Raw genomic sequence first — 12,791 nt, 5'->3', positions numbered from 1 at the left:
AAATGCCAGAGCGATTTCTGCATATTGCACCTTTAACTTGTAGATCTTTTTGTTTGAAAACCCAGAGACATATAATCATACTAACGGCTCTGGGTAAACCCTAATGCAAAAAAGCACAGCGTGATAGGTAGGTAAACCCAATTCATGAAAAGAAAACTGGGTAAACTGAGTTTACCCTCCATTACTAAACTATGTCTCCTGAGTTGCCAAACTGCACCACAGCATCTCTGTAGATGCCTTTAGTTTCAATGTGTCCCTCAGCATTTGTCCATACATTCTCATCCGTCAGTTGACAGGGCAGCCATTGCACCTGTAGGAATCCCAGCACATCTGGACATAAGGGTGTGAAAACAGACAGGGATGAAAGTTAGCATTAATGGTGAAATAAAAAAATAATAATAACAACAGAAAATATATAAATAATTTACCTGCATCTGGAGTTAAACAGAGAAGAACAGGGAAGAGTTTCATGTTTCAGAAATGTCAGATATCACTTATATCTCATTTCAACTGAAACAAGTTCAACTTGTTTTATAAGTTGAAGAAGAACTTTCACTTTAATTTCTATGATCACAATTTTGTGATTGTGTAGGTTGGCTGTAAAAAGTTGTGTGCGTCAACTGTAGGGGTGCCCATGTTGCTGGGGATCGGAAGTGTCTGGTGCGAGAGAGGCAGGTTAGGTGACCAGAGTCCGAGTAATGCAGAAGGTGTCATATGCTGAGGTAGTGAGGAAAGTAGAGGAGGATGGGTCAAGGGTGAGGGATCCTGAGAGGATCCCTGTGAGAAGTAGATCTGTTCCAGCACAGAGGGATAGGCCAATGAGTGATATATGCATCAGTAAGGTTGGCTTCTTAGCGTTCAGAGAAATGGAACTGCAGAAATGGAACTCAAATCACAGAACATAGATGTTGTGGTGGCAGCTGCAGAGAAGTACTTGGGTGTATGAGATTTGACTTCAAAAGAGTTCCTGGCTGTGTTGAGTGGTGGTGTCTCATCTCCCCAGGCCGTTGGCATGGTGCAGGAGAAGATATTGTCAAAGTAGTGGAACGAGGTAGTGTGTTTCTGATGAGTGTAGGGTTAGTTGGAAGGGTGTTTTTTTTATTTCCCCTTTTCCGATTTTGTATCACAAAGTATAATGGCTTTATACTATAGTCCAGTTGGGGGCGGTAATGCAACAAATTGGATGCCAACCTCCGTTAAACCCCACCTAAGAAGAATAAGGTGTTTGCTGATGACGACACACTGTGCGACAACGAAAAAGCTACATGTGGAATGGCCAGACTGACAGGGAATATTTTGCCAATTTGTTCGGTTCTTAGATGTTACTTTTCGATTAAAAACAATAGTTAGCTAATGTGTGTGTGAATTATTATATGCATGAGGTTGGTAAGCTTTACTTTTCCGTGGTACCTGCGTATATTTGAACACAAGCTAGCTAGTAGTTACAACCAGGCAGCTTGGTCGAAGACACTCAGCATTCAGTTTACAACAGAATAAAAAATACACGTCAAATGTCCAGCGACACCGTCAAAGATTTGATACCGTCCCGGGAGAACAATGTTGCCACTGAGAATAAGGATGCACATATCGGTAATAACGGAGGAACAGAGATTCTCTCAAAAAACCAGAGGAAGAAGCTTTTGAGGCATCAGAAATGGGAGGAGGAAAGGAACCTTCGCAAGTCAGTAACGTTAGCTTGTTTGCCTGGAAACCCGACGTTGAATTGCATTGCAGTCTACGTCGGGCAGAATGTTGCTTTTGAATCAGAAAGGTTTCCTCTCACGACCTCTACAAGCAATAATATTTAATACAATTAAATATTTACTTTACCGGTTGTCTGTGCGGTTGATGCTTTTGCAGGTAGGAATGTGAGACAATATATCCACAGGAAAGTACAATTAAATCAACTTTTCAAAGATTTCTCTCTCCGGAAGCATGACCCAAGATTAAAATACAAATATGCCTCAGTGACGCTGAGCTCCTGCACATGTTTACATGGTTCTGCTTACGCTTCAGTGGATAGAATTCACTGAATTCACTACCAGCGCTTTGATAAGGTGATTTTATTTATACTTTCCTGTGGATATATTGTCTCACATTCCTACGGTCAAACGGACCAATAGTTGTAACAACTGATAGAGTATGCTTTTAATTTAATTCAACATACTGGCTTGTAGAGGTTGAGAGTGGAAACTTTATTGATCCTAACACTCATTTGTGCCAACGTAGAATTAAATGCAATTCAATATCGGGTTTCCAGGCAAGTAGCTAGTTAACTAGCTAGGTATACTGTGTTTCACAGAAGTGATGTTTTACATTTAAACTGCCCCCTGTATTCACTTAGGCTACCTCTTAGTGATTATGGGCATACTGGGCAATAATTAACTCAACAGTATGACATCATCATACTACTTCCTGCTTACAAACAACAACAACATAATTCAAATCTACCAAGATTGCCACTATTGATTTATGGCAAGTTGCACCGTGAAGAATGCCCACATGACAAATTGTAATGTTGTTGATATCCGAAAGCAGAAAGCACCATTTTGTGTATGATCATCATGTCGTGTATTGTCTTAACTTTTAAAGTTATGTTTGACTGTGTGCTTCACAGGCAGAAGCGGAAGGAGAAGAGGCAGAAGAGGAGCCTTGAGAGGAAGACCCAGGGGGAGGAGGGAGGGGAGTTTGTGGCTGGCCGGAAGCGTTTGAGGAAAGAGGTGAAGCCCAGCAGCCCCCTGAGACTGGTGATAGACTGCAGCTTCGACAACCTCATGATGTTTAAGGTAGCAAGACTGTCAGGGCCCCCGTGGTCAGTAGGGCACAACGTTGTGGAATGTTCAGATGTAAATATACTGTGTAGAACAAACATTCATCTCAGACATGTAGAGTAACAAATCACGGTAGTTCTATTCATGGCATTTCTATCTGACTGCAATGTTCCGTGTACATAGAAGATGGCACAGTATTGAATCCTGTGTTTGGTGCTTTATGTATCGTTTCTCCTGTGAAGGATGTTAGGAAGCTCCATAAGCAAATCCAGAGATGCTATGCGGTGAACAGACGAGCGGTGCACCCTGTTCAGGTGAGTCTACCTGCCCCACAGGACCCCCTGCATCATCATCATCGGTTGCAGAATCATCCATCAGCCACCACTGACCTCAAGTGATTCAAGACTCATTCATCTTAGTGCTGTATTTTCTCTCTCTTCATCTCACAGTTTTATCTAACCAGCCTTGGTGGACAGCTGAAGCAAAACATGGATAAGACCGATGAAGGATGGGTTAACTGGAAGGTGAGTGTACCCTGTCTGTTAGTTTGGATACGCACTGCCAATGCATGTTGAAATGACTATTGGAAATAGTTAGGGGGGGGTTTCAGAGAGGCACTGCGCGTGTTACACTGTGTTTGAGAAGATAGGAAATGACTTGAGGGGTATGCATACATATGGGGAGTAGTGTCTCGTGGGGGTTTCCATATTTAAAGCTTTGGCGAAAGGTAGGCAAGACTCTTGTCTGGTGGAACAAGGTCTACGCCACTGCATCTCAGTGTTAGAAGCGTCACTACAGACCCTGGTTCGATTCCAGGTTGTATCACAACTGGCCATGATTGGGAGTCCCATTGGGTGGCACACAATTGGCCCAGCGTCGTTAGGGTTTGGCCCGGGTTAGGCCGTCATTGTAAATAAGAATTTGTTCTTAACTGACTTGCCAGGTTTAAATAAAGGTTAAAATAAAATAAAAAATAGATGTTTTGAGCTGGGTGCAAATGGATACATTAACAAGTCAACACCTCTCCCAAACACTTGCCAACACTTTCCATCAAATGCCAACCATATTACCCATTAAATATTCCACTAGTTAGGGATGCAATCTGAGTGGTTCAAGACGGCTGCAAGTGAAGAAGGAAGAGTAATATGTCATTAGGCAGTGGGTATTGTGTAGGTTAGGAGGTGGCAACTTACATTAACACCTGGTACCTTTTTGTTTGTATGTGTGTGTATGTCCGTCCTGGGCAGGATATAACGGTGAAAGCAGAGGCGTACCACGAGGTGGTTGCCAAGGAGCAGCTAGTTTACCTGACCTCTGACTCTCCCAACGTTCTGACGGAGCTGGACGATACCAAGGCCTACGTCATCGGAGGCCTGGTGGATCACAACCACCACAAGGTCAGGACTACAGAATGACCTAGAAGATTTAGAAGATTCATTTATGGTCTATTGAGTATTGTTTTTAACTCAACATGTTGGGTATGTTAAGCAGCAAGTCAAGACAACCAATTCCAAATCGACCCCCTACCCCTAGACACTTCACCTCGATCTGGGCCATTGAAATAAGAGCCCTCGTCAGGTCCCATTTATGTCAGTCGTTGGTGAGCATTATGTTTGACCTTTTACCTTGTCCTGTAGGGTATCACCTTTGAGCGGGCTCAGGAGCTGGGGATCGACCACGCACAGCTCCCGCTGAACAGCTTCGTCAAGATGAACAGCCGCAAAGTGCTGGCGGTCAACCACGGTGAGGAACTATCTTAATGATTTACACCTCAAGATAGGAAACCACCTCCATTTACCGTAGCCTGTTCATGTAGTGTGTAGCATTGAAAGACTTGAGTGGTATGTGATAAGGGTTTTTAATATTCAATTCTTAATGTATAACTGTGTTTCTGTGCGCATGTTCCCTGCCACAGTGTTTGAGATCATGCTGGTGTACTTGGAGAAGAGGGATTGGCAGGAGGCCTTCTTCACCGTCCTGCCTCTAAGGAAAGGGGCCACTCCCCTGGGCCAAGAGGGAACAGCGACGGAAGAGAAGGATGAAGAGGAGGATTCTGACAGAGACTCAGACACAGCAGAGACAGTCATACAGAACACCACGAACACACAGGACCAACAGGAGAAAGGACAGGGAGGACAGGACACACTGCAGTTGAAAGAGGCTCCCAAAGAGCAGACTGCAGCATAGCCCCAAATGCTACCATGTTCTTCTGGGTCTTAATATGAATTGTTATCTGTTGCAAAATGGTTTATTTTTTTATGGAAGATATTTGACTTGGAGTGCATATATTAAGTGAACAACTCACACACTTGCAGATCTATGTTATACCTTTTGACCTGTTATTGGTGCTCTGTAGCAAGTCTAATGCTTTTCATTAAATTAAAACATTTTGACTTACACAGACTGATATTACTGGTATAACATTGGGTCTCTGTAGGAAAAATAACCTACATACACCTATGTGCAATTAAAGTTGCCTGGTAATTCATCCAAGCACTGGAGCACTGTAAATGTAATGGGTAATTCTGCAGGAGAATCACTGCACTAGTATTTGACATTTGAACCTCTTTCCTCTAAGATCATACACCTAAAATAATCTGGTTGAAAGTTTCAGACGCCATGGAAACACATGACGCTGACCTGTGCTTGCTTCTGTTTGCTAAATATACATGGCCTGATAAACTACATTAGCAGCTAGCTAACATCAAATGAATAGAAAAGCAATGAAAGTGGTAGTTTAATTACAGCTCAGGGCGGTAAGAACGTTTTGTTAATTCAACTAGCTAGCTAACGTACCTACTTCACAGTAGTTTACTTTTGTGAGGAGCGTCGTTCACAGTGTTGTATTTAACGTTATCTACCTGGAAACTAGCCCATTCAACCAACACGTCCATGTAGCACTAATGCCTTGGGTTCTCTCGAGCAACCAGGAAAATAAACTCAACTGTCTCAGTTCCAACACATGCATATCTAGCAAGTTTGTACATTTTCATGCAGGATATGCATAACAATAATGACGTTGGTTATGCATATCTTGTGGGATCCATCCACAGTGTTTGATTTTACCAGACTTCATCATTTTGATTTGCAGTAATTGTGTATCCTTGAGTGTACTGTACTGGCACTACTGCCGCTGCCATGAGGCCAGGGCTTTTATGGCACAGATGTTCATCATCATTGGAGAGTTGTGGTATAAGCCCCAATTTGGTTGGATCTTCCTTTTCAATTGCTACATTATCAATGGGGAACTTACATCCTAACTGTTTGCAAACCCGATGTCATGACACTATAACCAGTTGTTAATTATAATGATGCATTTCAGGCATCATGCCCTGGTGTGCATTTGCCAGCCAAGGATGACATCTACCTCAGTGGGTGCTTCATGGGCCAATACCACAAGTTGGAGTGTCTCCCCCATCTTCCCACTCCTGTTTCAAGAGAAGATGAGATTTGAGAAGGTGGATCAATGTGACACATCTCCTGATTATTCTAAACCAAGGGTGGCCAACCAACTCTTCTGGAGAGCTATCAGGTGTGCATGCTTTTGTTCCAGCCCAGCTCTTGCACAGTAGATACCAACTACACAGCTGTTCATCAGCAGGCTTGATTTGCTGACTCCGGTGGATTTGAGCAGGGCTGGAACAAAAGCCTGTACACCTTATAGCTCTCTTGGATGCCAGGAGGTATGGCACCATGCAGTTGTCCCATACACTGGTAACAGAGAAATCGTAGAATGTGTATGAACAAGATTTCCTAAATGAGATTTGTTCCGTTTCTCTTCCTATTCAGGTGTTCCACTATGCTGTTGGCCCAGGAGATGTTGCATAGATGCTGGAGAGTAAAGTTCTATTTTATATACCTGTGCCTGTAGACAAGCCTATTTGATACATTTTAATACTACAATGTTAAATATTGTATGCTCATATTCAACTACTATTTGTTTACTTATTTTTCTCTAGGTGAAACCGTCAAAGTTGAATTGGTACAGTTGATTCCTCCAGGTGCTGTAATTTGTCTTCTAAATGTTAAGAAGGGACTTTGGTCCAACAATTGGCCAAGTGTTTAACACAACAGCCTAATAGACAATAAGCAAGTTGATCATGTGCCATTTACAAGCAACTTACTGTGAGTGCATACATTTTAGTATACTGTATGACCCCAGCAAGAATTGAACCCATGGCCCTTTCATTGTGAGCGCCAAGTTCCTACTGACTGAGCCACACTGGACCACAATGATTGACCACTGGATGCTTTGCTGCAGTGGGGAAGGCCTTGGCCTGCTTTGAGGAGGACACCAGAAGCTTCCTACTCTCAGAACCCAAACTGCTTCCTTCCTTCTCTAGATTGGTCAGAAATGTTCTCATGACACGGTCCAGTAGCGTCCCTGTAATTAGGAGCTTTTTACATCACAGAGCTTACACCATCACTATGGAGATGTAGGCTATAGTCCTGCTACAGTGAGATGTGTGAGACAAAGATGTTTCACTGGACACTAATTGATAGGTCACAGTAGGAAAATACAGAGACAGCGTACATGCACTGAGAGGACACAGTTTATGTTGACGCATTAAACTGCTCTGCTAACTAGTGGATCGGGCCACTATCCATTCAAGTCGTCCACTCTGTCATCTTCCCTAGGGTATTGCTCCAAGGTTAGAGGTTCTCCACCAGAACAACATCAGTGAGTGCTCTGCGAACGCCAAGGTCAACAACACCCATCTCAGTTCTCCAATGGTAATGTTTTCACTACATCATCAGCACTTCTAGCGCTCTCCGTAGACTTTATTGTCCCCTACCTTAGCACGAGGTGTCTCTGGTCCAAGGTAGGAGCTGTATGCCTATGGGCAGAATATCATTTCAACCACTTATTCCCATTGGACAAAGGACCAAGATTGGTGGGATGAGCTGTAGGAGGACAGGGTCATTGTAATGGCTGGAATAAATGGAATGGAGTCAAACATGTTGCTTCCATAATAGTTTGCTCTTTTCTTGTCTTCGTTCATTTGTTCACAGAGGACGGTGGTGCCAAAGGAACACACTACAAGGTCCCGTAATGGGTTTTGAGGAGGAGATTGGGACAGTGCCTGGTGGGCACCAGCAATGCCCAGGTTGTGCTCCCTCTCCCCCGTACAAAGCCGGCCAGATGGACGGTTGTCATGGAAACATGGGTCGACTGGCACAGCTCAGTTTGGGTTCAAGCTGGGATATAGATGAGGAGTTTTGACCTTGCCATGTTCGTATATTTAACTTCTAGTGGTATGAGTTGTCATGGTGACAAATGAAAGTATGACTTTATACCAGCGAGCCAGCGACAAGTCAGTGGGCTCATGTGATATTTGTATTGATATGTGTTCATGTTATTTTATTTGGTTTGTGTGTGCTTGTGGGGGGGTGTGCGCACATGCATTTATGTGTTTGTGTGTGCGTGTGGCATTACAGCCAGCAGATGGCAGAGAATAGCTCACTGTTATTTGTAGTGATGAGGAATATTCCCAGATGTGTTTTTATCCACGGCCCTGGTCTGTCATGTAGCAATGATTTCCTGTACTGGGCATAACACGCTTTTATTGAGATGATGACATTGTTGATAAAGGAAATAGGACATTGAACTCAACTAATAAGGTAAGATTAGATAGTACCTTATCCATCCCCTCAAGATGAATTTTTGATTGCACAAGCCAATACATACTACAACAACAATAATTAGACAATAACAACAAAGGATATGGAGACAGCAAAAGCAGCACATCATTAATTCATGTAAAAGACGAGTGTCTGTCTACCTTTGGACACCAGTTCCAAATAAAACAAAACTCTTCATTCCGTTTGGCAAATGATAGGGTTATTTCAGGCTTTGGACTCCCAACTCAATCAATTTGGTTCGTGCCTGTCATTTTATGTATACCCCTTCAAATGACGTGTTACCTCACTTTATTGTATTCGACTTTATTGTGTTCTTGCTGTGTTCTCCTCCTGTCCCTAGAAGAGGGACCCTTGGCTCGGTACTGGCAACTCCCCCACACCTCATCTCTTCCCTGTCATGGCCAGACACACCCTGACCAATGGCTCCTCTCCTTGTCTTCCACGGTCCCCGTCTTCTGACACTGACACAGACAATCTCCTGGACTACCCCCCAGGTCCAAGCCAGCAATGTTTCCTGGCTAACAAAGGGGGGTCTCCCACCCCTACACCCACACCCATCCCTTCCATGCTTTGGCGCGCCTACATGGAAAGCTTGAGCCATATAGGTATGTCTAGCCTATTCGACTTAACTTGACGTAAGCCCTTGACTCCTATAAGGAGCGTATGCCATTGACGAAGGTCCTCCATGTCACTTGGTGCGGGGCAAGTTTTTACCAGCAGGCCCGAATTGAGGCCTGGCCTGAGCCTGTCCTGATTCTTATTTCGATTTCTATGGACAGGTTACGCCCAAGTTCCCAGGGCAGGTGGGAGGAGGTCCATCACCGCGTCCGAGGACTCCCTATCACCCCAAGAGCAGTGCACAGACTCTCCCACGTGAGTAACACACACTATCATCTGCAGTGGGTGGATAGGAATCCATAACAGTAATCACAACTGCAATTGACCCCAAATGTACTATGAAAAGATTGTAACTTCAATTGACCCAGTTACATTCTCAACAGCTGAAACCTTTCGAGGCTACTTTTTTTTCTGTCAGCTTCATTGAGCTTGCCTGGCGCAATGGAACCAATAGCATAGTTGTAAACCGGCAAACCCCGCCCATCTGGCACGCCAGGCAGGCTAGAACAAACGCTAAACGTATAGCCTAGTATTTGAACCCAGGTCTGCAGTCATGCCTGATCCCTACACTTTGTTTGAAAGCCAATGTTTTGACAATGTCATTATGTCTGATCACATCACACACATTTTATTAAAAGTATTAGCAATTAGCCACCGTGGAGTTTGGTATGGACAGGAGGATACACCAGATAGAAATGCAGAATTGATGATGGGTGGACCTTGAACTCCAGCAGAAAGACAGAAATCGCCCCTCACCCTTTCCTTTTCTCTCCTCTTTCCCTTTATCTGTCTCTGTCTCTTCTTTCTCTCTGGCTGCTGTGTGATGTCATAGATCTGTTTTTGTACAAAGATTGACAATGACAAAGGTGTTAGCAAGATTGGCAATGACATAGGTGTTGGCAAGATTGACAATGACATAGGTGTTGGCAAGATTGACAATGACATAGGTGTTGGCAAGATTGACAATGACATAGGTGTTGGCAAGATTGACAATGACAAGTGTTGGCAAGATAGCACAAACAGATATGGGATTAAGCTAGTGATGTGAACTCAGTGCTGATGTGTTGGTGACCACTGCCGATCGACCGGGTTGGTGACCAATGCGTTATGATATATGTAATGTATTGTCATAAACAGTAACATTTTAATGATACCATTCTCCTACAGTAGGAACTCACTTGGTGAAGTCCACAGGACTGAACATGAACAAATTCAGCAACCATGTCTCTGTCACTAACAAATACAGTCATGGGTGGAACTCTGCTTCCAATTCTGAAGTCTTTATAAACGCTTACATAAGTGCATGTGGCAATAAAGACTTATTGTAATGTCCTTAACCCAACACTGAGTGACCTTGTCAAGAGATGCGGATGTCTTGGTGTAATGGTTAAATAAATGAGGCGCTGTTGCATAACACTGTTGGTGCAAACTACATACACTTCCTAGTGTTAAAAATACTATATGAGGTGTTATTGCATAACACTGAAAGTGTTCATTCCCTAACACTTACAAAGTGTAACAGCGTCTGCACTAAGCACCATGTTAATTTAACACTCAAAAGTGTGGACCTGTATAGACACTGGCCCAGTGTCAAATTGAACACTGTCAGTGTTGATTTAACACTGGATAATTTGCTGTGTAGGGTAGGCTTTTATGATAATTGAATGATTTGAGTGCCCAAATTATGGCACATGTAGATTGTTGCTGGCCCTGCCATCAACTGATTTCTGCCTACGCAACTGCAGCCAAGGTCACTTTTTGTGAATGTTGAAGCATTTTGTAGAATAAAACAAAAAAGCACATAAAAAGCTTCAGAATTCATAAAGGTCATGTTAACTGACTGATATTATCTCATAGAACAAAACGTATAAAATCTCCTAAGCCTGTGTTAACCTCAGACCTTATTTTCTGCATTCATCCCAAAACCTTACTCTTACATTGGGATCTAGCTCTATTCCATCACCGTACCTTTGTGGTGGGGTATTATTATTTGATATATGTATGTTATATTTACATCACATGCAACTCTGAATAAGACGAAGCAATTAGCCCATTAAATTAATTGTCTGACTCCATAAGATAAATAGCAAGAATATGTAAGAACACTATCGCTGAGTTACGGTAATAGGCAATCAAGAAATGTCTCAGAAATGGAATTCTAAATACAAGTGTATTTAATTTCTTTGTTAAATTAATGGATTCACATACAAGGCATAAAGATGAAGTTATAAAGCATTAACAAGCATTACAAGGCATTATTCCAAGCATATAGATCCGAAGGTTAACTTACAAGGCATGAACAAAGAAATGCCTACTAGGCAAGAGGCCTAGAAGCCTAGGAAATGAGAATTGATCATACAACCTTCCTCCATGGACGGGATACAGGATAAGAGAGAGAACAAAGGCATTTCATTCCATTTATAACATTTGAAGGTGTAACCTAGCCTATAATCTTTGAGAATTTACAATCAACAAAATAAAAGCTAGATAATCAGGCTCCCGTTCATTTTGCTATAACGTCTGAGCATAAGAACCTGGGTTGGGGAGTAACTGATTACAAACAACGTTTACTGTTGTCAGTTACGTTACCAGCAAGAATATTGTAATCAGATTACAGATACTTTTGAAAAACTACATGATTACTTTTAAATTCATAAAGGATGTTTGCCAAACAGCCATTATGACATCTTTCTACTTTCTCAATGACATTCAATTCAGCATTGAAAAAAGGTGCAAATTTAAGTTTGTCCACCTGAGCGAGTCTGAACACAAGCCAAAGACCACTTTGATGACACCCCAAATGTGTTTGATAGATGTTTGTCTTCTAATATGCCTCTTAAGGAGAATGTAATCTAAAAGTACTTTAAAGTAATCCGATTATGTTGCTGAGTTACAAAAGTTACATTACTAATTACAATTTTGGACAGGTAACTATTAACTTTCACAGATTACATTTAGAAAGTAACATTCTCAACTCTGAACACATCATTAGCCATGTCAAAATTCGTAGAATAGCTTAAAAACTGCTAAATGTACTCTCAGTTCCATGACAAAATGTATAGAATTGCAGGATATTGGTTTTAAAGGTAGACTCAGCGATATGACGTAGATGCTGAAAGTTAACAGCATAGTGGATCAATTTCTGCAACAACTAAGTGTTCAAGCGCAAGGCTCAACTTCTCCGCTGTTTTGGTCCCCTGGCTGCCACGCTATGAACAGCGTGAAGCGAACCCGTGCACATGCGCATACTGTGTGTGAGTGACTGAGAGCGAAGTCTTGCATCTCACTCATCTCAATATCTGTGGTGCTGCTCGTGGCGACGTCATCCGCCGTCGACCTTGAAAACTGCTAAATGTTCTGTCTCCTGCCAAGATGATATTTTTTAATTATTCTTTGGTCTGTGTATGTTCGGACACGAAGCAAGAAAGTTTGGTAAACCCTGTGCTAATGACGGTACTGTTTATATTTGGGTGCATGAGTTCCACAATACTTTTGAGATAATATTCTATAAGAGGAACAGGAGCTCAAGCAGTAGAACATGTGATGTGATCTCCTGCCCAAGTCAAGCACTGCTCATAGATCATTTAAAAAAAACGGTGTACAGTAACCCTTCTCAGTAGAAAAAGGAAAAATATGCACATTCAATAATCAGATGCCGGAGACAAAAAAAACAAGTAAATGAAAGAAGCAATGTCCACAACTCTGGAATAATCCATTCGCAACCATTTTTGAAACCCCTCCAAAAGAGAAACGCCCAAG

At 42.4% G+C, this 12,791-nt stretch overlaps 1 protein-coding gene across 1 annotated transcript; it reads left to right on the top strand.

The window, feature by feature from the left end:
• Window positions 1–1,241: 1,241 nt before the first annotated feature.
• Window positions 1,242–5,170, top strand: trmt10a (tRNA methyltransferase 10A). Its single transcript, XM_024434761.2, has 7 exons — window positions 1,242–1,681; window positions 2,618–2,786; window positions 3,014–3,085; window positions 3,221–3,295; window positions 4,019–4,168; window positions 4,409–4,514; window positions 4,687–5,170. Exons 1-7 carry the CDS (start codon window positions 1,512–1,514, stop codon window positions 4,956–4,958), a joined length of 1,014 nt encoding a protein of 337 aa, XP_024290529.1. The 5' UTR covers window positions 1,242–1,511; the 3' UTR covers window positions 4,959–5,170.
• The last annotated feature ends 7,621 nt before the right edge of the window (window positions 5,171–12,791 follow it).

The sequence above is a fragment of the Oncorhynchus tshawytscha genome, linkage group LG10 (assembly GCF_018296145.1).
Source record: "Oncorhynchus tshawytscha isolate Ot180627B linkage group LG10, Otsh_v2.0, whole genome shotgun sequence".
NCBI lineage: Eukaryota > Metazoa > Chordata > Actinopteri > Salmoniformes > Salmonidae > Oncorhynchus > Oncorhynchus tshawytscha.
This window is presented reverse-complemented; position numbering and strand designations above follow the sequence as displayed.

Coding starts and splice junctions, on each gene's coding strand:
- trmt10a (XM_024434761.2), top strand. CDS start 1,512: ATGTCCAGCGACACCGTCAAAGATTTGATACCGTCCCGGGAGAACAAT. Junction 1,682..2,617: donor GAGGAAAGGAACCTTCGCAA/GTCAGTAACGTT, acceptor TGTGCTTCACAG/GCAGAAGCGGAAGGAGAAGA. Junction 3,086..3,220: donor GAGCGGTGCACCCTGTTCAG/GTGAGTCTACCT, acceptor TTCATCTCACAG/TTTTATCTAACCAGCCTTGG.